Genomic DNA, 21,288 nt, shown 5'->3' with positions numbered 1-21,288 from the left:
AGCAAAGAGGATAAGCGGTTATGAATTAAGAAAAGAGCAGCAATATAATATACAGCACGTAACACTGGAGTTTCCCGGTTTAAAATGACATGGTGGGTAAAGCATTCTCCATGCCGAGCACATGAGGCTGGCAGAGACGAAGGAGCCGCTTGTTCTGCCTTCAATGAGACTGATTGAGAGCTGCTCGTTACCGCCTCAGGATGGTTTCACAAAACTCTTTCTGTGTAGTGGAAATCATCACAGTTCCAGCAGCGCACGGCCAACAAAGATGCTCTCAGTAAATGTACTGGGAAGGGGACACTGAGTATTTGGCTTTCATGGAGAAACCTTAACATCACTTTAATGACGGGTGATGGAAATCATAAAACTCAAAATAAAGACGAGTACAGGAAAGACCATTCATGGGAGCTTAAAAGATAGGAATCAGAAATTCAAGGTATAAGATAATGACAACAAAGGCATGGCAAGGCAAGTTTATTTGTATAAACAAATAAACCGCTGCATCCCGACTCTGTAGCGTCTTTTTCTCCTAAGTCCGCGGTGCAGGTGTGTTTTTTCCAGAGAAGAACATAGTTATGGGTCGTTGTTGTCGCTCTTTTTTCTTCTGGGCAAAAAGATTCTTCTAAACCGACATGCCACCATGGATTATATCTGAGACTGTAATGAACGATTCATCAAAGGCTCCCGTTCTTGAGCTGCTGCTGAAGCTCATTGGCCGTTCTCAGCTTGTTGCTAAGACCAACGTTATTGACACAGGAAGTGAAGAAGCAGGGAGACTGTTTAGCCAATCAGAATGCAGAACACGATGCAAATCCGTGAAGCAGCGAGACGTGAAAGGTGAACCGCGTTATAGCGAGGGATTACTGTATTTTTAAATGCAGAACCACCGAATCAACAACATTATTAACTTGTTACGTAAAATGTAAAAGTAAGTAAAAAGTGAGTAAAAATTACAAGGTAGAACTGTACCTTCTAAGGATAGTGTGTTAAGGAATCCTAAACCAGGACTCCAGGTTCACTCTGGTATCTTCAATGCAGCATGGGAGTGAGAGGGGCAGGGTAACGGCCCGGTCAGGCGGGGGAGATATTTGTCCGTCAAGACTCCTCTCCCTGGCCCTGCCCCTTCTCAACCTTTCCCCAACCCTGAACCTAACCTGGGGCTTGCTGATTGGGCCGGAGCTTCGGGAGCTGCATGCTGGCCTGCGGTCCCCAACCCCGGTCATCCCGCTGCTGCTTCCACCTGCCTGCGGTCCCCACCCCCGGTCATCCCGTTGCTGCTTCCACCTGTTGCTGCTTCCACCTGCCAGCGGTCCCCACCCCCGGTCATCCCGCTGCTGCTTCCACCTGCCTGCGGTCCCCACCCCCGGTCATCCCGTTGTTGCTTCCACCTGCCTGCGGTCCCCACCCCTGGGGTCCGTTTCACAAAGCAGGTTCAACAAACACTGAGTTTAATCCTGAACTCTTAGTTGATCTACTCTGAGATCGGAAACTCTGAGTTTTCGGTTCCAGAACAGCGGATTTGAGGTAATTTACTCAACTCTAAGTAGTTTCACCGGGAGTTAAGCGCGAGCGTGAGGGAAATCAAAAGCCATCATCAGTAGAGCGCTGATACAAGGATTCACCATGGCAACCGGCGACACAAAAGAGCGACATACATTTTCTTTTTTTTCTTTTTAACTTTATTTATCTTTTCCATTTACAAAATCCGTTTCAGGAAACATTAGTTGGCGTCTCAAGATCCACATACTTCACGCCACTGGAGTTAGAAGTGTTAATACGTGCATATGGCGAGTATGAGAGCATATTTTGGAGAAAAAAAAAAAGAAATTTTATTGTCATTTAGATCAGGGCCGTCAATTGGGTACGGCAGCTGCCACACCTCGGCTTCAGGGGAGAATGTAAATGTTTTTTTTTTTAAATACATTCATGGAATTACTCTGTGTCTATTTGTATTGATTTATTATATTACTTCATACATATAAAATAACTACAAATGCATATCAGAACAACATGATGGATTTCAGTAGGTATTATCTATCCCAACACTTGTACCCCCCCCTCATATCTTGAAATGTCCCAGCGTCCCTGACGACAGTGGTCTCTATCAATATGGTTTTTAGTGCGCTCTGCAGTGTTACTAACTTACAAAAATGAAAAGGAAGCAGACAACCACGCGATAAAAAAAAAGAAAGAAGGCAAGTGATGGGTCCAGAAGATATTAACGAGGCTGTTAGCCACTGATGGATTAATTATGCAAGTTCATCTCAAAGTAAGATAAATCCTCTTATACATCTGTTTAAGGGAAATATTTGACTTTTTTTTACTCTCCCTCTCCTTTTTGCATTTGGACTTTAACTGTTTGAAGTTAAACTGGGATGTCCCTGTGATATTGTTGCACTGACATAGTGAATAAAGTGAACGAGTTAAATTGCGTTTGTTAGATAAGCCTTTTCTGCTCTCTAACTCTGCCGCTTGCTGTCCGTGGTGCAGAAAACGGATGCGTATTGCGTAAAGACCCATTGGCTGAATTGACGCCACTGAGGGAGGAGATGGAGAGAAACTCCAGGTTCGCTGAAATAAACCTGGTCCCGACCAGGTTAGGTTCAGAGCGTCTGTTACTACGGTAATTGACCGAGAGCTTAAGTTACCTCTCTTTGTGAAACAGGCTAGAGTTACCTCTCTTTCTCTGGTTTGAGTTACCTCCCTTTGTGAGTTTCCCTCATTTCAGGGTTAACAGACTCAGAGTTTTCACTAAACCTGCTTTGTGAAATGGACCCCTGGTCATCCCGCTGCTGCTTCCACATGCCTGCTGTGTGCTGCTGACATCCCCGACCCCCCAGTCTGGCCCTGGGCAGGAGGGTACCCCCTTGAATTCAATTCAATTTTATTTATCTAGCATCTATTACAATACAAGTTGTCTCCAGGATCTTTCCAGAGACTACATAAACAATGGCAGGTAAAAACTCCCCTATAAGAGGGAAGAAACCTGGACCCGGATCCGGATCATAAGGGGGGGCCCTCCTGCTGAAGACCAGCTGAGTAGAGCGGGAAATGAGAGATCAGACAGAGAGAATAAAGAAGAGCCTAGAAAGTTCCTAGAGAAAACTTATATTGTAATAGAGACTTTATAAATATAATTGAATTGAATTGAATAGATTGGATTTTTGTTTAGGGTGAACGTTTTTCATTTTGGCGCGATTTTGTAGTTAAAAAAAAGACTGCTAGAATCTTGTTTTATGTGTTAATTAAGAGAAATATCTTGGTCAAAAGTAATTTCAAAGATGACCAATAAATAAACAGTGTATTCCTGATATGCTCGGGTCCAGAGACGAGAATCTGTGTCCTCTGAGTTTAGCAGCAGGAAAGTAGAAATAATCCAGGTGTTTGTCTTATTGTCTCATGAGATCATGATTCTCTGGATGATCTCACCTGGACTGGTGGATAATTATAACTGGGTATCATCTGCATAGCAAGTCGGTCTTGCTGGCAAATAATAGAGGTATATATATAGAGTAAAAAGACACAATCAGTGTAAAGAACCATGAGGTACTCCATCAATAACTCTCCAGTCTCAAGAAGATGTTACCATGAAAAAAACTGAATCTATCAGATAAATATGACTTCAACTAGTTTAAACCAAGTTAACATGATTCCTTTAATCAGAATGACACTTTAAGCCTGAGTACAATAATGTGATTTTTATCAAAAGCATCACTAAACGTTGCAGGTCACAAGCTAACCATCTGAGCCATGAAAAGGTCGCTTCCACCACAAATGGGATCAAATCCTGACTGCCCAGAAATGACTTGTCAGAAGGGTTTCAATTATCAAATCATGCCTACGTTGGTCCAAAGTGCAAAAACGTAGAGGGGTTACAATAATAGCCCTTGAATTGTATAACTGTTACATTTTTCTGACTATTTGTTTTGTGTCCAAGTCACGTGACTTTCAAGATTCTGGCCGTGACACCAAAAAACATGGCAGACATTTCTCATTTTTTAGTGAAACAAATCAACATTTTGAGTTAGTTTCTGCATAAAAATGCGTTTTGATTACATTTCTAGCAAGAAATATATATTTTACTTTCATAATATTCACTCAGTGAATGTACATAATCACTCGCTTGCTCGTTGTTGCGAAGTTGTTTCAGATCTCGCCAGAATAATGTGAAATCGCAACGTTTTGGTTGCTGGACGGCAACCTGATTATTACATTATTATTATTTATATATTATTCTTTATTATAGTGGCTAAGTTATGAGTTTTGAGCGCAAGTTACTGTTTGTTACTGTCAGTTTGTAAAAGCATGTTTTTAACGCTGTTTTAACAGTGTTTTATTGATGTTTTAATGGTGTTTTGATGATGTTTAAGTTCTAAAATTCCGTGTGAGCAACAAGGATATTGTACCTATGCGAAGTCATTTGGGATCCAGCTGTACTCCTACAGCCCCAAAGCGCTTTACACTGTAGACATTCACCCACACATGCACCATTCACACACCGGTTGTCAGCGGAGCTGCCACACAACGGCGCTGGCCTGACAACCGGGAGCAGCTAGGATTATTACATTATTATTATTTATATGGGAACGTTTGACATGGGGAATTCCCTCCGGGCGTCCCCTCTACGTCATAGTGACGAGCGGGATCCTGAACACGTGACGAGTGCCCTGATCACTTGCCCTCAATTTGACTGTTATCAGCCCATTGAATGAGGCGTTATTTAGTCACATAAGTATAGGCTACCCCTCCTTGAACCGCCACCTTACTGTGGTGGAGGGGTTTGTGTGCCCGAGTGATCCTAGGAGCTATGTTGTCGGGGGCACTTATGCCCCTGGTAGGGACTCCCATGGCAAACAGGTCCTGGGTGACGGGCCAGACTAAGAGCGGTTCACAAGCCAAACATGGATAAAGTTAAACCAAGGACCGTTACGTCGCCCGGATCGGCGTCACCGGTGCCCCGCCCTGGAGCCAGGCCTGGGGTTGGGGCTCGTAGGCGAGTGCCTGGTGGCCGGGTCTTTGCCCGTGGGACCCGGCCGGGCTCAGCCCGAAACGGCGACGTGGGCCCGCCTTTCCGTAGGCCCACCACCCGCAGGAAGGTCCGTGAGAGGCCGGTGCCATGGGGACTGGGTAGCAGTCGTGGCGGGGTGCCTGGACTAAAACCCTCACAGTGGGGACATGGAATGTCACCTCGCTGGGGGGGAAGGAGCCGGAGCTTGTGCGTGAGGTTGAGAGATACCGGCTAGAGATAGTCGGGGTCACCTCCACACATAGCCACACATAGCCTGGGCTCTGGAACCCAGCTCCTTGAAAGGGGCTGGACCCTCCACTACTCTGGAGTTGCCCAGGGTGAGAGGCGACGGGCTGGTGTGGGCTTGGTTATAGCCCCTCAGCTCAGTCGCCATGTGTTGGAATTCACCCCGGTGAACGAGAGGGTCGCTTCCCTGCGCCTTCGGGTCGGGGAAAGGTCTCTCACTGTTGTTTGTGCCTACGGGCCGAACAGCAGTGCGGAGTACCCGACCTTCTTGGGGTCCCTGGGAGGAGTACTTGATAGTGCTCCAACTGGGGACTCCATTGTTCTACGGGGGGACTTCAACGCTCACGTGGGCAATGACAGTGATACCTGGAGAGGCGTGATTGGGAGGAACGGCCTCCCCGATCTGAACCCGAGCGGTGTTTTGTTGTTGGACTTCTGTGCTAGTCACAGTTTGTCCATCACGAACACCATGTTCGAGCATAAGGGTGTCCATCAGTGCACGTGGCACCAGGACACCCTAGGCCGGAGGTCAATGATCGACTTTGTCGTCGTGTCATCTTTCCTTCGGCCGCATGTCTTGGACACTCGGGTGAAGAGAGGGGCTGAGCTGTCAACTGATCACCACCTGGTGGTGAGTTGGATCCGCTGGCAGGGGAGGAAGCTAGTCAGACCTGGAAGACCCAAGCGTATCGTGAGGGTCTGCTGGGAACGTCTGGCAGATTCCCCTGTCAGGGAGGTCTTCAACTCCCACCTCCGGGAGAGCTTTGACCGGATTCCGAGGGAGGCCAGAGACATTGAGTCCGAATGGACCATGTTCTCCACTTCCATTGTTGACGCGGCCGTCCGGAGCTGCGGCCGTAAGGTCTCCGGCGCCTGTCGTGGCGGCAATCCCCGAACCCGGTGGTGGACACCGGAAGTAAGGGATGCCGTCAAGCTGAAGAAGGAGTCCTACTGAGCCTGGCTAGCTCGGCGGACTCCCGAGGCAGCTGACGGGTACCGGCAGGCCAAGCGGACTGCGGCCCGGGCGGTCGCGGAAGCAAAAACTCGGGTCTGGGAAAAGTTCGGGGAGGCCATGGAGGAGGACTACCGGTCGGCCTCGAGGAAATTCTGGCAAACCATCCGGCGCCTCAGGAGGGGGAAGCAGTGCTCCGCCAAAACTGTTTACAGTGGAGGAGGGGAGCTGTTGACCTCGACTGGGGACATCGTCGGGCGGTGGAAGGAATACTTCGAGGATCTCCTCAATCCCACTGACACGCCTTCCGTCGAGGAAGCAGAGGCTGAGGATTCAGAGGTTGATTCATTCATCACCCAAGCTGAAGTCACTGAGGGAGTTCGGAAGCTCCTCAGTGGCAAGGCACCGGGGGTGGATGAGATCCGCCCTGAGTACCTCAAGTCTCTGGATGTTGCGGGGCTGTCGTGGCTGACACGCCTCTGCAGCATCGCGTGGCAGTCGGGGACAGTGCCTCTGGACTGGCAGACCGGGGTGGTGGTCCCTCTCTTCAAAAAGGGGGACCGGAGGGTGTGTTCCAACTACCGGGGAATCACACTCCTCAGCCTCCCGGGGAAAGTCTATTCCAGGGTGCTGGAGAGGAGAATTCGGCCGATAGTCGAACCTCGGATTCAAGAGGAACAATGTGGTTTTCGCCCTGGCCGTGGAACGCTGGAGCAGCTCTACACCCTCCGCAGGGTGCTCGAGGGCGCATGGGAGTTTGCCCAACCAGTCCACATGTGTTTTGTGGACTTGGAGAAGGCTTTCGACTGTGTCCCACAAGGCATCCTGTGGGGGGTGCTCCGAGAGTATGGGGTCGGAGGCCCTCTGCTGAGGGCTGTACGGTCCCTGTATGACCGGAGCAGGAGCTTGGTTCGCATTGCCGGCAGTAAGTCAGACCTGTTCCCGGTGCGTGTTGGACTCCGGCAGGGCTGCCCTTTGTCACCGGTTCTGTTCATTATTTTTATGGACAGAATTTCTAGGCGCAGCCAAGTGCCGGAGGGGGTACGGTTCGGGAGCCACTTGATTTCATCTCTGCTTTTTGCAGATGATGTGGTCTTGTTGGCTCCCTCGAGCCAGGACCTTCAGCATGCACTGGGGCGGTTTGCAGCCGAGTGTGAAGCAGCTGGGATGAGAATCAGCACCTCTAAGTCTGAGGCCATGGTTCTCGACCGGACAAAGGTGGCTTGCACCCTCCAGGTCGGGGGAGAGTTCCTGCCTCAGGTGGAGGAGTTCAAGTATCTTGGGGTCTTGTTCACGAGTGAGGGGAGAACGGAGCGCGAGATCGACAGGCGGATTGGTGCGGCGGCCGCAGTAATGCGGTCATTGTATCGGTCCGTCGTGGTGAAGAGGGAGCTGAGCCGAAAGGCAAAACTCTCGGTTTACCGGTCGATCTACGTTCCCACCCTCACCTATGGTCATGAACTCTGGGTCATGACCGAAAGAACGGGATCCCGGATACAAGCGGTCGAAATGAGTTTCCTCCGCAGGGTGGCGGGGCGCTCCCTTAGAGATAGGGTGAGGAGCTCTGTCACCCGGGAGGAGCTCGGAGTAGAGCCGCTGCTCCTCCACATCGAGAGGAGCCAGCTGAGGTGGCTCGGGCACCTGTATAGGATGCCCCCTGGACGCCTCCCTCGTGAGGTGTTCCGGGCATGTCCCACCGGGAGGAGGCCCCGAGGAAGACCCAGGACACGCTGGAGTGACTACGTCACTCGGCTGGCCTGGGAACGCCTTGGAGTCCCCCCGGAAGAGCTGGAGGAAGTGTCCGGGGAGAGGGAAGTCTGGGGATCCCTGCTCCGACTGCTGCCCCCGCGACCCGGACTCGGATAATGCGGTGGACAATGGATGGATGGATGGATGGACGTTCGGCGCCTCAGAAGAAGGAAGCAGTACTCTGCCGGCACTGTTTACGGTGTGGGGAGCTGTGGGGAGCTGTTGACCTCGACTGGGGACATTGTCGGACGGTGGAAGGAATACTTCGAGGATCTCCTCAACCCGACTGACATGCCTTCCACTGGGGAAGCAGAGGGTTGGGGCTCGGAGGCGTGCTCATCCATCACCCAAGCCGAGGTCACTGAGGTAGTTCGTAAGCTCCTCAGTGGCACCGGGGGTGGATGAGATTCGCCCTGAGTACCTCAAGTCTCTGGATGTCGTAGGGCTGTCTTGGTTGACACGCCTCTGCGACATTGCATGGAGGAAGGGGACAGTACCGCTGGAGTGGCGAACCGGGGTGGTGGTCCCTCTGTTTAAAAAGGGGGACCGGAGAGTGTGTTCCAACTATAGGGGGATCACACTTCTCAGCCTCCCCGGGAAAGTCTACGCCAGGGTACTGGAGAGGAGATTACGGCCGATAGTTGAACCTCGGATTCAGGAGGAACAATGCGGTTTTCGTCCCGGTCGTGGAACACTGGACCAGCTCTACACCCTCCGCAGGGTGCTCGAGGGTTCGTGGGAATTTGCCCAACCAGTCTACATGTGCTTTGTGGATCTGGAGAAGGCATTTGACCGTGTCCCTCGTGCCATTCTGTGGGGGGTGCTCGGTGAGTATGGAGTCCGGGGCCCTCTATTAAGGACTGTCCGGTCTCTGTATGATCGGAGCAGGAATCTGGTTCGCATTGCCGGCAGTAGATCAGACTTGTTCCGGGTGCATGTTGGACTCCGGCAGGGCTGCCCTTTGTCACCGGTCCTGTTCATAATTTTTATGGACAAGATTTCTAGGCGCAGCCAGGGGCTGGAGGAGATCCGGTTTGGGGACCTCAGGATTTCATCTCTGCTTTTTGCGGATGATGTTGTCCTGTTGGCTTCCTCGGACCGGGACCTTCAGCATGTGCTGGGGCGGTTTGAGGCCGAGTGCGACGCGGCAGGGATGAGAATCAAAACGGCTTAGCTCCGCATTATTTGCAAGACCTGATAGTGCCTTATGTTCCTGGCCGAGCTCTCCGTTCTCGGAGTGCAGGTTTACTCGTAGTTCCTAGACAATCCAAATGTAGATTTGGAGGGCGGGCGTTCTGCTATCAGGAACCATTACTATGGAACCAACTTCCAATCTGGGTTAAGGAGGCTGACACCACCTCCACCTTTAAAACTAAACTTAAAACCTTTCTGTTTAGTAAAGCCTATAGTTAGTGTTTAGTAAACCTCTAGTTAGTGTTAGTAAACCTATATTTAGTTAGTAAACCTATACTGTTAGTAAACCTGTAGTTAGTGTTAATAAACCTCTATTTAGTGTTTAGTAAACCTCTAGCTGGTGTTGTTAACTCTCTAGTTAGTGTAAACTCTAGTGTGTTAGAGTCAGTAGTCATAGTTGCAGCTATAGAACAAGACTATAATAGTTAGTCTCAAATATAGCTTCGTGGTAATAATGCTGCTATAGGCTTATGCTGCAGGGGGGCACCGACATGATCCGCTGGGCGGTGCCTCTCACCCTTCTTCTCTTCCCCTCTTCCATTTTTATTAATTATAAGTATCTCATAGCCATCATTGTTGTCCATCGTTCTTGTAGTTTGTTGTGCTGGTCTGCTTTTCTTGCCACTGTTTGGCTTAAGGTTTTTCTCCCACTAGGGGAGTTTTTACCTGCCATTGTTTATGTAATAATTGTTCATGTTCTGGTCTCTGGAAAGATCCTAGAGCAAACTTCTGTTGTAATAGACGCTATATAAATAAAATTGAATTGAATTAAATGTTATCTCAGTTTTATACCTTATTTCAGTGTATTTTTCAAACACCATAACCACTTGAAGAAAAGAACCATGAAATCACAAATTACATCAGTCAAATCAATAATTTATTCTGAAGACATCATTATTTGCAAGCTTACATCAAGTTCCAGGTGTATTGGAGATACAGAGGAGACAATTCATCATCATGCAATGTAGTCATTGACCTAATGAAGGTGGGGTCACTTCCCCAGCCAAACCCCAACAGGGAGCTAATGCTGGAGTGGCTTTTCCTGGGGCCAGTGAAAACCATCCATGATATACCTTACCATACCTATAAGACACTTTTTATGTTTGTCTGTCTTTCTGAGTTTTACTCAAGTCTCCAGAAACCAACCAGACTTCATCCTTGAGAAAGGATCCTGGATTCTGACTGAACTTGCTTCGGTACAGAATAGTACTGTTTGAGTACTGAACATGTAAAAATATGGAATGTTTGAACACTACTTAATAAGTACAAACACAGTTTATTAAACTTTTCTCATATGCACTTATTAAATAATAAGTACACATGTACAGTAAACTTCAAGTCACTTATTCTAGTTTGTATGTAATAAATGTAAATGTACCACAATGCAGAGTAGAAAGACACATGTACCTGCTTCCATGCTAACATGAGCATAAACTGGTAACGATTCACAAAAGTGTTCCTGTTGCATGGGCTTCATAAGAAAGTACTTAGTGCAATTTTACAGAACATGTAAAATTGCACCAAGGGGGACGGGGGAACACCTCTGAAAACAACAATCAATGACTTGTGTTGGCACAAATTCTAATTTTCCTTAGTCATCACTAAACAAGTCGTTCTGCATCAAAATTATGCTATAGCTGCCACAAAAACACCTGAGTACAAAGACTCTGCAGAGAAAGGTTTCTTGGCACCGAGGATGGTATGATGTGGATGGTGAACAAAGGGGTGAACAGTTTAAAAACAGCAAAAGTAAAGGGGGGGAAACATTAGGAGCGCTTCAGCATCAGCCCCTGTGTCTGTTACCATAAACAGGTTTCATAGACGTCGTCCTGAAGAATGTCACCAACGGATCAGTCCTATCATAGTTTATCTACATATCTCTATAAACTGTATACAACTGAGTTTCTGCATCTCTAAAATCAGAGTTGTGACGATATGAAAGTACGACAGCTGAACACAGACCCGAGCTTTAGTTTTAGTTCTCTAACTTGGTAACTGTTCCTCTGAAGGAGGATGGAGATCCTCCGTTTGGAGGAAAACAAAGCAGTTCTATTTCCTGACATCCTCTCAGGTTGATTACATCTACTGGCTCATCAGCTCCAGAAAGAAACATTACATCTCTGTCATATTTTGGAATTCAGTGTTGAAGTAGTTTGAATTTAGTATTTAGTACTTAAAAAGTAGGGATGCCCCGATACTTCTCTCATATACTCGTACTGCAAAAATTCTCCCATACCACTACATTGTTGTTGTAGTTACTGGTTAGTGACTCTAGGGGGAGATGTTCCCGGGTGAATGTGCAGCCTGGCGGTGGAGCAGCCGCCGAGCCGCCGCTGCTCAGCTAGCTGTTCCGGTTAGCTGCTAGTCGGCTAAGCTTAGCGTGGTGATGAGAAGAGAGTGATACATGAGTGAGAAGAGAGTGATACATGAGTGAGAAGAGAGTGATACATGAGTGAGAAGAGAATGATACATGAGTGAGACTGGCAGCGCCGTTTCAGGCAAGATAGCAACAATTAATGCAGCGGGACGTCAGCAGTGTGGACATATTTCAAAATAAGACGACAGAAGCAAGGCAGACTGAAGCTACTTGCTGCTAAGGTGTCAAGAGGAGGGAAGGAGAATACGTCGTTTAATACCAGAAACTTGATAAAACATCTCAAGACGCATCATAAAGCATGAGTATGAGGAGTTTGCTAATGAAGACCACAACAGCAACATTAGCTCAGTTTCTGCAAAAGAGACAGACGATGGCAAGAGACAAGAGACGACCCCCGGTCCGTGTTGGGACTCAGCGGGCTGTCGGCGTGGCGCGTGGCCGGGGGGCTGACCGGGCCGCGGAGGAAAGCCCAGCCGGCTGAGTTTTGATTAAAATAGTTATTCTACTCATTTTATTTATTTTTATTGAATTTATCTGTTGCAAATAAAACCTGTCTTCCAATCCACTGGGCGGGGCCCCTCACCCTTCTTCTCTTCTCTTCTCCTCTTCCCTCTTCTCTCTTCTCTTTTTCCATTTGTATTTATTATAAGTATCCATCACTAGCCATCACTTTTGTCCATTGTTCCTGTAGTTTCTTGTGCTGGCCCCCTTTTTTTCTCTTTTGTGCATGTTTGCAGGCCGGAGCTTCAGGAGCTTTTTCTTGCCACTGTTTGGCTTAAGGCTTTTCTCCCACTAGGGGAGTTTTTACCTGCCATTGTTTATGTAATAATTGCTCGGGGGTTTATGTTTAAGTTCTGGGTCTCTGGAAAGCGCCTAGAGACAACTTTTGTTGTATTAGACGATATATATAAATAAAATTGAATTGAAAATTGAATTGATGGTAGAAACTCATTCAACATGAGTGAATAGCAATGCTGTGCTTTCCATAACATCATATACATAAGCTGAAACAACTAAGAGGATGCCACTGGGACATGTAAACGTCTAGAATATCTGCTGATGATCGTCAGTAATGGCACAATTTCTAAAAACTTTCAAAGGAAAAAGAAACAAGTGTCACGGCCTTATGTGAACAGGTCACATGCCCCAGCACAGTCTGGTTGAGAGGACTTCACACCGGCTCACACGTGATTCTGAACTTTAAACTGGACCTCAACACACACGCACTCTTCCTTTCTAATGATTCCTTATTGCAAAGAAGACTATAATCCTGCTTAAATGTCTAAACTTTGCTAAAATACTGTTCAGAAAGTGATGAAAGCATAAATATGGACTATTTTCGGTGCGTCTGACGTGTCCACTCTTTCAGCCTGTCTCTAGAACACCCAGGTGACTGGGACCCACTGGGGGTTTTTAGAAACGGTTTCCAGTGCTGCTCTCACGGTAAGGTAGGTCTCATCCAGGTTGTCATTGATGATGCTGAGGTCAAAGTAGTGGCCGTAATCTGCCAGGATTTTAGCGCTCTCGTCACACGTCCTTTGCAGCTCTTCATCCTGTAACCAGAAACACAACTTGCTGAAGTCACCTCTTTCTGAAACATAATCAATATATTGAAATAAATACTGAGGTGAAAGTGTGAGAGGGTAAATTGTTGGTACCATCAGTGTCTTTGTGACCACGTCTGCCTCTACAGCTGAGCGATTCATGGCCTTGAGCACCTCAAACTCTGGAGACTGAAGGAACACGACGTAGGGCAGGAACTCAGAGGTCCGCAGCACTTTGAGAGACTGGAAAGAAGAGAAACAATTCTGATAAACACGGGAATATGAGGCTGAAATCATCCTTCCACCACAAAGTTGAAACTGACGTTTAATAATAGTGACTGAGTAACTGAGCTTGCTTGGGTTTATGCAAGATGGCGCCTTGGACGCTCGCCACGGTGTTCCGCTCTCTGCTACTTTTTAGCATTTTGTGTGTGTTTCATGTTTCCTGCTGCCCACCACGGGTCACCTTCAGCAGAGAACAAGTCCTTAACATTGGGAAGTCTTCTCCCGGAACTTTTTACCCGGTTTTCATGGAAACTGGACAGTTTTAAGGAGATTTTGGTCGGAGCAGCAGCGGCTCTCTACCGCTTTCACAGGAGACACACAGGAGGCAAGCGTGCGGGAGCTCTCGTGAAGATGAGGGACAGCTACTAGTACTTGAATCGCTGTATTTTTTTTTTTTTTTTTTTGGGCTCTAGTGGCCCTTTATTGGAGATGCAGACTGGAAAGGGACAGATGGCACTTTTCCACTAGTATCGGTTCAGCCCGGCACGGCTCGGCGCGGCTTTACACGGCCCCACACATGTGTTTTTCCACAGCCAGGGGAGAAGTGGGCAGGTTGGGGTGAAGCTGCTGTGACGTACTCGATTGCGCAACACCTTTGTTCATGTCGGCGCAGAGGAGAAATCAGCTGGAGCCGGGAGCGGCTGAGAGTAAAACAGCCCGTCTACATCCCTTTTTAAATTTTTTCTCGACAGCCACCAGGTTTATGAACATCTGCACCTCAGAGTTGGATCACCAAACAGACGTTTTGCGCTTCATAATAAAATCGCAGCGAGCCGCGAGTCCCTTCCATGGATGACTCCCGCTTCCTGATTCAAACGTCTGACGGCCCCGCCCCCGACCAATCAGAGGCGCGGAGGGTGGTGACGGCCCCGCCCCCCAACCAATCAGAGGCGAGGAGGTGGTGACGTCAGAAATAGTCCCTGCTCAGCCTGCTTTCAGAACCTCACTGAAATGATTACAGAAAAAAGTATCGACTTGGAGCGGCTCTACCCGTCTCAGCCCTAGTGCGAAAGCGCAAAACGGGTAGAACCGAGCTGAACTGATACTAATGCAAAAGCGCCAAGAGAGAGAGAACGGGGAAGACACGCAGCAAAGGTGCGCAGGCTGGATTCAAACCCGCGATCGCTGCAGGAGGAGGACTGTAGCCTCAGTATATGAGCCGCTGCTTAACCCACTGCGCCACCGAGCGGCTTGAATCGCTGTATTGAGTCAGCTTTAGTTTTAATTTTGAATTGAGAGTCTACTTAAGTGCCTTTTTGAGACTCAGCCTTATTTTATTTCTGAATTTTATTTAACTGTATTTGCATTGCATTTTTGAATAATGCACCTGGCTTGGTTTGTTGATGTGCTTGAGTTTTTTCTTTTGAATTTCATTCAATGAAACACTTCACCAAAAAAAATGTGGATTTCAAATCTTCTCTTCTTAGTGTATTCAATTGATTAGTCACTGCAATTTTGTAATGTCCTAGAATTCTAATTCTTTATTTGGGAACTTTAGCAGATATGAGATTAGAATGCGATTAATTAGATTAATTAATTATAAAAAAAAATTTTAATGGCCTGACAGCACTAGTATTTACTTGACTGGTAGAATTGGGAACTAAGTGAAACTCTTAAGTCCTCTGTTATGGTGGAACCTGGTGTTTATGGGGCTCTAAACTATTTAGAGTAGTTTTCTCATACCTGTGGGTTGGCGTCCAGGATACAGACGCGCCCCGCCTCCACCACCTCGTGTATGGAGTCCATCTTCAGGCCGTACAAGCTCCCTTCATACTCTCCATACTCCAGATAAAGTCCATTCTTGATGTCGGCCTCCATCTTGCTGCGGCTGGTGAAGGCGTACATCCGACTGTCACGCTCGCCCTTCTTGGGCTTTCTGGAGGTGTCTGAATACATCGCAAACAAAAGAAAACAAGTATCACACCATACCCACATTGTGCCTGGTGTACAGGACTGTCTCAGAAAATTAGAATATTGTGATAAAGTTCTTTATTTTCTGTAATGCAATTAAAAAAACAAAAATGTCATACATTCTGGATTCATTACAAATCAACTGAAATATTGCAAGCCTTTTATTATTTTAATATTGCTGATCATGGCTTACAGCTTAAGAAAACTCAAATATCCTATCTCAAAAAATTGAATATTCTGGGAATCTTAATCTTAAACTGTAAACCATGATCAGCAATATTAAAATAATAAAAGGCTGCAATATTTCAGTTGATTTGTAATGAATCCAGACTGTATGACATTTTTGTTTTTTTAATTGCATTACAGAAAATAAAGAACTTTATCACAATATTCGAATTTTCTGAGACAGTCCTGTAAATGACTTTCAATCCAAAACTGTAGCTCCTTTGTTTTCAAAACTTCAGTTGAGGTAGTTTACAACATTTAAAAAGAAAGTGGAATAAAAAATCTCTAAATCGCATTCCAATCTAAGAAGATACAAATGATGTATATATACATGGGATGGTGGTGCCAAACATTTGTGGATCCCTTAGCAGAAGCTTGGCCTTAAGTCTTCTCCTGCCCACGCCCTGGGCTCCGATCAGAATCAGAGTTTTCCTCTTGAAGGGCGGAACCTTGGCCACCTCTTCATACAGCAGGATCTCATGCCTGTCAAACTCTGAGACACAAACATGGACAGGATACATTAAAACCTGGGGAATAAGATGCAGGGGAAAAAAAGAAGACATTGATAGATGAAATACAAAACAGTAAGAAAAGAGGTTTTACTGCTTCATTCAGAGAATGCATGTAATCACGTCTGTTTAGGCTCCATCGCTCCAGTACGGTGGCCGAGACCCGCCATTGCTGAAAATAAAAGTAACGCTGCAAACAGAAACAAACGCCCTGCAAATTAAATAAACGCTTAGCAAATAAAATAAACGCTGCAAAAAAAATAAACGCTGCTGCAAATAAAATAAACGCTGCAAATAAAAAGAAATGCTGCTGCAAATAAAATAAAAAAACGACGCAAATAAAAAAGCCACAACGGAAGTGAATTACCGGGGACTATTTTTGCTGATGCACCGGTGTTTTTTACGTGAGAGGAGAAGAAGAAGACGAAAAAAATTACACTTAGCGACATTGAACACTAACCTTTTTACTTATTTTCTCGTTCGTTGTTCTTCTTATTCCTCGCTCTTCTCATTTCTTTTCACTTACGTCCTCTTCGTCTTCTTCTTCTCCTCTCACATAAAAAACACTGGTGCATCAGCAAAAATAGTCCCCGGTAATTCACTTCCGTTGTGGCTTTTTTATTTGCAGCAGGGTTTCTTTATATTTGCAGCGTTTCTTTTATTTGCAGCGGCGTTTGTTTTTATTTGCAGCGGCGTTTGTTTCGGTTTGCAGCGTTACTTTTATTTTCAGCAATGGCGGGTCTCGGCCACCGTACTCCAGACCGTTGGGCTGGTACGAGTTTATGCTGAAGGCTCTAATCAATCGTTGTGGATGGAGCAGTATAGGCTTTTAAAAGTTTAGGTCCTGAATATTACACACCAAAATGATTCAGATCAAGTCGTAGCACAGAAGATGTGGCCTATGCAGGAAAAGCACATGCAGGAGTTGTAGTTACCTGCATTTTTTGTGGTCACATACATCATCTTCTTCTTCTTCTTCCCGCCAACACCACTACAAAGATTCCCTGAAAGATTAAACATGAACTCCTTTCATGCAAGACTAACAGTTACGTCAAAGATGGATTAGTAAGATGGACACAATTCAGACAACATTTCAAACTTAAAGAATGTTCTATATCCAGCCCTCACTGTAATAATCACCTTTTCCTGCTGCCAGAGTGGACCACACCTTCACCCTATGGAGTAGGAATGGTTTGGACGCATGTCACCGCTTCTATATAGATGCTATTTTTGCCAATTTCACTGACCTCTCTGCAAAATTCCACCTACAAAGATCTGACTTATTTAGATATTTCCAGGCCCGTCATTTTATTCAAAGCCAGAGTCCAAATTTTCCAGCAGACTTGAGAAGATTTTGCGTAACCCTATGCATCTCAGGAGGCATATGGCGAGCATCTCAAATATAATTACTTCTCTCCTGGAAACGTCATTAGATGGGCTTAGATCTGCATGGTCTGAAGAACTCTGAAATTCCTGGATACCTCTGGGAACGCGCTGAGGAAAGAATTAATGGAACATCGTCCTGTGCACGGCTCAGCCTGATACAGTTCACAGAATTTACTACACTAATAAACTCTCAAGAATCTATGAGGACATTGATGATAAGTATGAGCGCTGCGGTTCTGCGGCAGCAAATATGACCCGTATGTTCTGGAGTTGCCCTAAGTTAAATTAATTTTGGTCTTCTATCTGTAAAACACTAAGTGATGCATTTAAAACCAAGGTAAAAGCATGTGCAGAGATGTCCATCTTTGGAGTGTTGGTTAATGAGCACACACATACTGACAAGATGAACGCTTTTGCCTTTGCATCCTTGATAGCCCCGAGAAATATAGTTTTACATTGGAAATCTCCTGAAACACCCAAAGTGTCTGTTTGGCTCACTGAATTAATGGTTTTATTGAAATTAGAGAAAATGAAATACTTTACTAGAGGTTCAACAAGAACATTTCACAAGATGTGGGACTCTTTGATTGTGTACTTAAAAAATCTCATGGCCCTTCCATCATAAGTACGACGGAGTATTAGGGCCAAAATGGGAAATTACGAGAATAAAGTCATAATGTTGTGAGAATAAAGTCGTAATATTTTCAGAATAAAGTCGTAATATTACGAGAATAAAGTTGTAATATTACGACAATAAAGTCGTAATATTACGACAATAAAGTCGTAACATTATGAGAATAAAGTCATAACATTTCGAGAATAAAGTCGTAATTTATGAGAATAAAGTCGTAATATTATGAGAATAAATTCATAATATTATGACAATATAATTCATGAGAACTTTAACAGGAAGAGCTTCTTCTCCCTGTGTTAAAATGAGGAATATTGAGCATCTTGTGAAGTTATATTTATATATTTATGATATATTTAATATTACGACTTTATTCTCGTAATATTACGACTTTATTCTCAAAATATTATGACTTTATTCTCGTAATTTCCATTTTTTTTGTCTTAGTTTGGCCCTAATACTCCGTCGTACATAAGCCTATGGAGCCCTGGGATATATTTTTGGTCTTGCCTAAATATTGACATGTACTTGAATGTGTAATGTGTAATTTTTAATTATTACTATTATTTTGTTTAGTTAATTTTTTTTCCCCCTTTACAGCAGTATATGGGTATTGTGGGTGGGTGGGTTTTGTTCGTTAAAAAGTATTTAAATGCATCTTATTTTGTGTTTTCTTGAATAAAAAAAATATATATAAAAAGAAAGATGGATTAGTTTCATCAAATGTTTCACGTGTGTTTCACCAGTGAGGGGTTTGACCACAGGATGGCAGCAACGAGCAGCCGTTTGACACCAGACTTCATCATGATTATACTGAAATTACCTGCAGGGGCCAACTCCACATCTCTCTTCACGAAAGCTTTCCGTTTCTCCTCCAACATCTGACTGGGGATCAGACCTGCACTCCCTCCCTCGATATGACGGGCCTGAGGGCACAAAGAAACACCCAAGAATTACTCTGGTCTTTCTGAACTCTGTCTTCAGATCGGTTAACACCTGCATTATTATCAGAAAAAAACAAAAAAGAAGAACATTCCACATGCATTCACTAATCCCATCAGCCTACTGACAGTTTAAAGCAGCACAATGTAACTTTCAGCTTTTGTTGAGTTTGGCGGCTCCTTTGGACAGAAGCGGTAGTGCTTTACCAGAAAGAACTACATTTCCCATGAGCACCAGCGTGTACTGCCGGAAAACTCCTGTCCCGTCGCTGCATTTGTTTTGATAGTGAATGAAATAAGACGGGACGGACTTTCAAAACTACTTTTCTGTTTTCAGCGGTCATTTGCAGGATGGATAGCAAAGAGGTAATATATCTATTTTTGGCTAAACAGTATAATATGACGATGTTGAAAATCACTAAGTTCAACTTGGTTTTATTAGTGAAGTCCCCCCGCCCCCCCGTCCTGTTTCAGCCAGATAATGCTCCCCAAACTACAAACTCATACGCTAGTCCAACATACTTACTGACAAAATAAAAATTTACTTTATAACCTGTGAATAACTGAATGCCCATTCCTTATATTTTGCAGATCAGCCCTGCACAATTTTACAGTTCTCAGGAAAAATACTAGAACCCAAGACGAATCCCCTGTATGTGAAAACATTCTAATTGTGATTCTTATTGAACATAGAACTCTACATTTACATTTGTATCATAACAATTCTGTCTCTCTTGTCGGACATTCAATTCAATTCAATTCAATTCAATTCAATTTTATTTATATAGCGTCTAATACAACAGAGTTGTCTCTAGACGCTTTCCAGAGACCCAGAACATAAACCCCAGAGCAGTTATTACATAAACAATGGCAGGTAAAAGGAGTTTTTATGGTATGAATGTTGTCTCCATTACCTGCCACCAATTGACATCGTCCTGGTTGACTATCTGTAGGATGTCTCCGGTTTCAAACTTTAACCCCGCCTCTCTGCAGGGAATCAGGTTGTCATGGGCTGGATCATAGTCATAGTGACACTTGAAGAAGACCTGAAGACAAGCAGACACGTCGTCATGTCAGTCTTGTGTTCTCAGAGACACAACACTTTATTGTTGGGGACATTTTTATCAGAGAGACTATTTGCACCAGGGTACAAATAGCAAGCCCTCACCAGCTGAGCTATCCACACCCTGTTGACAGATGAAAACAAATGTGTTGCCCATGTGCATGTGCAGCACTCTAAAACTGGAACCATGTCAAACAACAGAGCCAGGCAAACATCTACTCTCACACTGTTGTATGAACAATTTTTGCTCTTATGTCATTGTAAGATATTTAATATTAAATGAAGTTTATCAAAAGTGGTGTGAATACCTGTAAATCACTGTTGAGCTGATGGATTTTTTTTTATAAATAATTGTTTTTACATTTTTTTTCTAATAATACATACCGTATTTTCCACACTATAAGGCGCACCTTCAACGAATGACGTATTTTAAAACTTTTTCCATATATAAGGCGCATCACATTATAAGGCGCACTAAATATATGGTAAAATACCGTACTATAGTGGCTGGGGTTGAGTTACGTATCTACCTGATGGAGCTGCGTTACAGGAAATGCTACAAAATCCTACAGCAAATGCAAAAAAAAAACAAGAAGAAAAGTACTGTATGTCAAACTTTATTAACAAAATAAAAACCAGCTTTGCTCCGTCTCGTCAAAGTCTCCATTATGTGAGTCAGCGTCGCTGCTGTTTTGAACGTCTGTGACGATTCCTGACGTTTTTAGCGCCATTACTTCGGCGACACCAACTACATTACCCACAATCCCCCTGACTACAGTAACAGAAATTACCATAATGATCATATATAAGGCGCACTGCATTATAAGGCGCACTGCCGGTTTTTGAGAAAATTAAAGGCTTTTAGGTGCACCTTATAGTGCGGAAAATACGGTAGTTGCAAATAGCATACATGGATATTGGTAGCAGGGGGTAAATAGCCTAAAGCCCATTTTTATTAAAAACATGTTGCGAATCATAGAAAACGTTTGGGGAAACTATTACCTGTCTTGGTGGAATGGTCTCCTGGTAGCTGGGTAGGATCTTCAGAACCACGATTCCTCTGGCTGCCTGCAGCTCCTCCTGCAGAACTCTAGCATCCCTGCCCACCTCACGCCCATTCACCTGCACCGCCGTAGTCAGATATCACAGGAGAAACAATGAAGACAACCTTTGAGAGGACTCAGTTGTGAACATATTAGTAAAAATACGGCCAAAAATGGATTTTCCAAAAGTTGTTCAGAGAAAAGCAAAACCAACCACACAGAAC

General features: G+C 45.0%; 1 protein-coding gene across 1 annotated transcript in view; it reads right to left on the bottom strand.

Moving 5' to 3' along the window:
- Window positions 1-10,036: 10,036 nt before the first annotated feature.
- Window positions 10,037-21,288, bottom strand: part of mpp2a (MAGUK p55 scaffold protein 2a) — a 31,032-nt gene continuing 19,780 nt past the window's right edge. Inside the window, exons 7-14 of the mRNA XM_061712016.1 lie at window positions 21,024-21,143; window positions 19,873-20,004; window positions 18,841-18,943; window positions 16,936-17,004; window positions 15,823-15,984; window positions 15,039-15,241; window positions 13,185-13,313; window positions 10,037-13,079 (exon numbers count right to left, since the gene is read on the bottom strand). Coding sequence (XP_061568000.1) covers window positions 12,903-13,079; window positions 13,185-13,313; window positions 15,039-15,241; window positions 15,823-15,984; window positions 16,936-17,004; window positions 18,841-18,943; window positions 19,873-20,004; window positions 21,024-21,143 — 1,095 coding nt within the window. The 3' untranslated portion in view covers window positions 10,037-12,902. The remainder of the gene's footprint in view (window positions 13,080-13,184; window positions 13,314-15,038; window positions 15,242-15,822; window positions 15,985-16,935; window positions 17,005-18,840; window positions 18,944-19,872; window positions 20,005-21,023; window positions 21,144-21,288) is intronic.

This window comes from Cololabis saira, chromosome 21, assembly GCF_033807715.1.
Source record: "Cololabis saira isolate AMF1-May2022 chromosome 21, fColSai1.1, whole genome shotgun sequence".
NCBI classification, from domain to species: Eukaryota; Metazoa; Chordata; class Actinopteri; order Beloniformes; family Belonidae; genus Cololabis; species Cololabis saira.
This window is presented reverse-complemented; position numbering and strand designations above follow the sequence as displayed.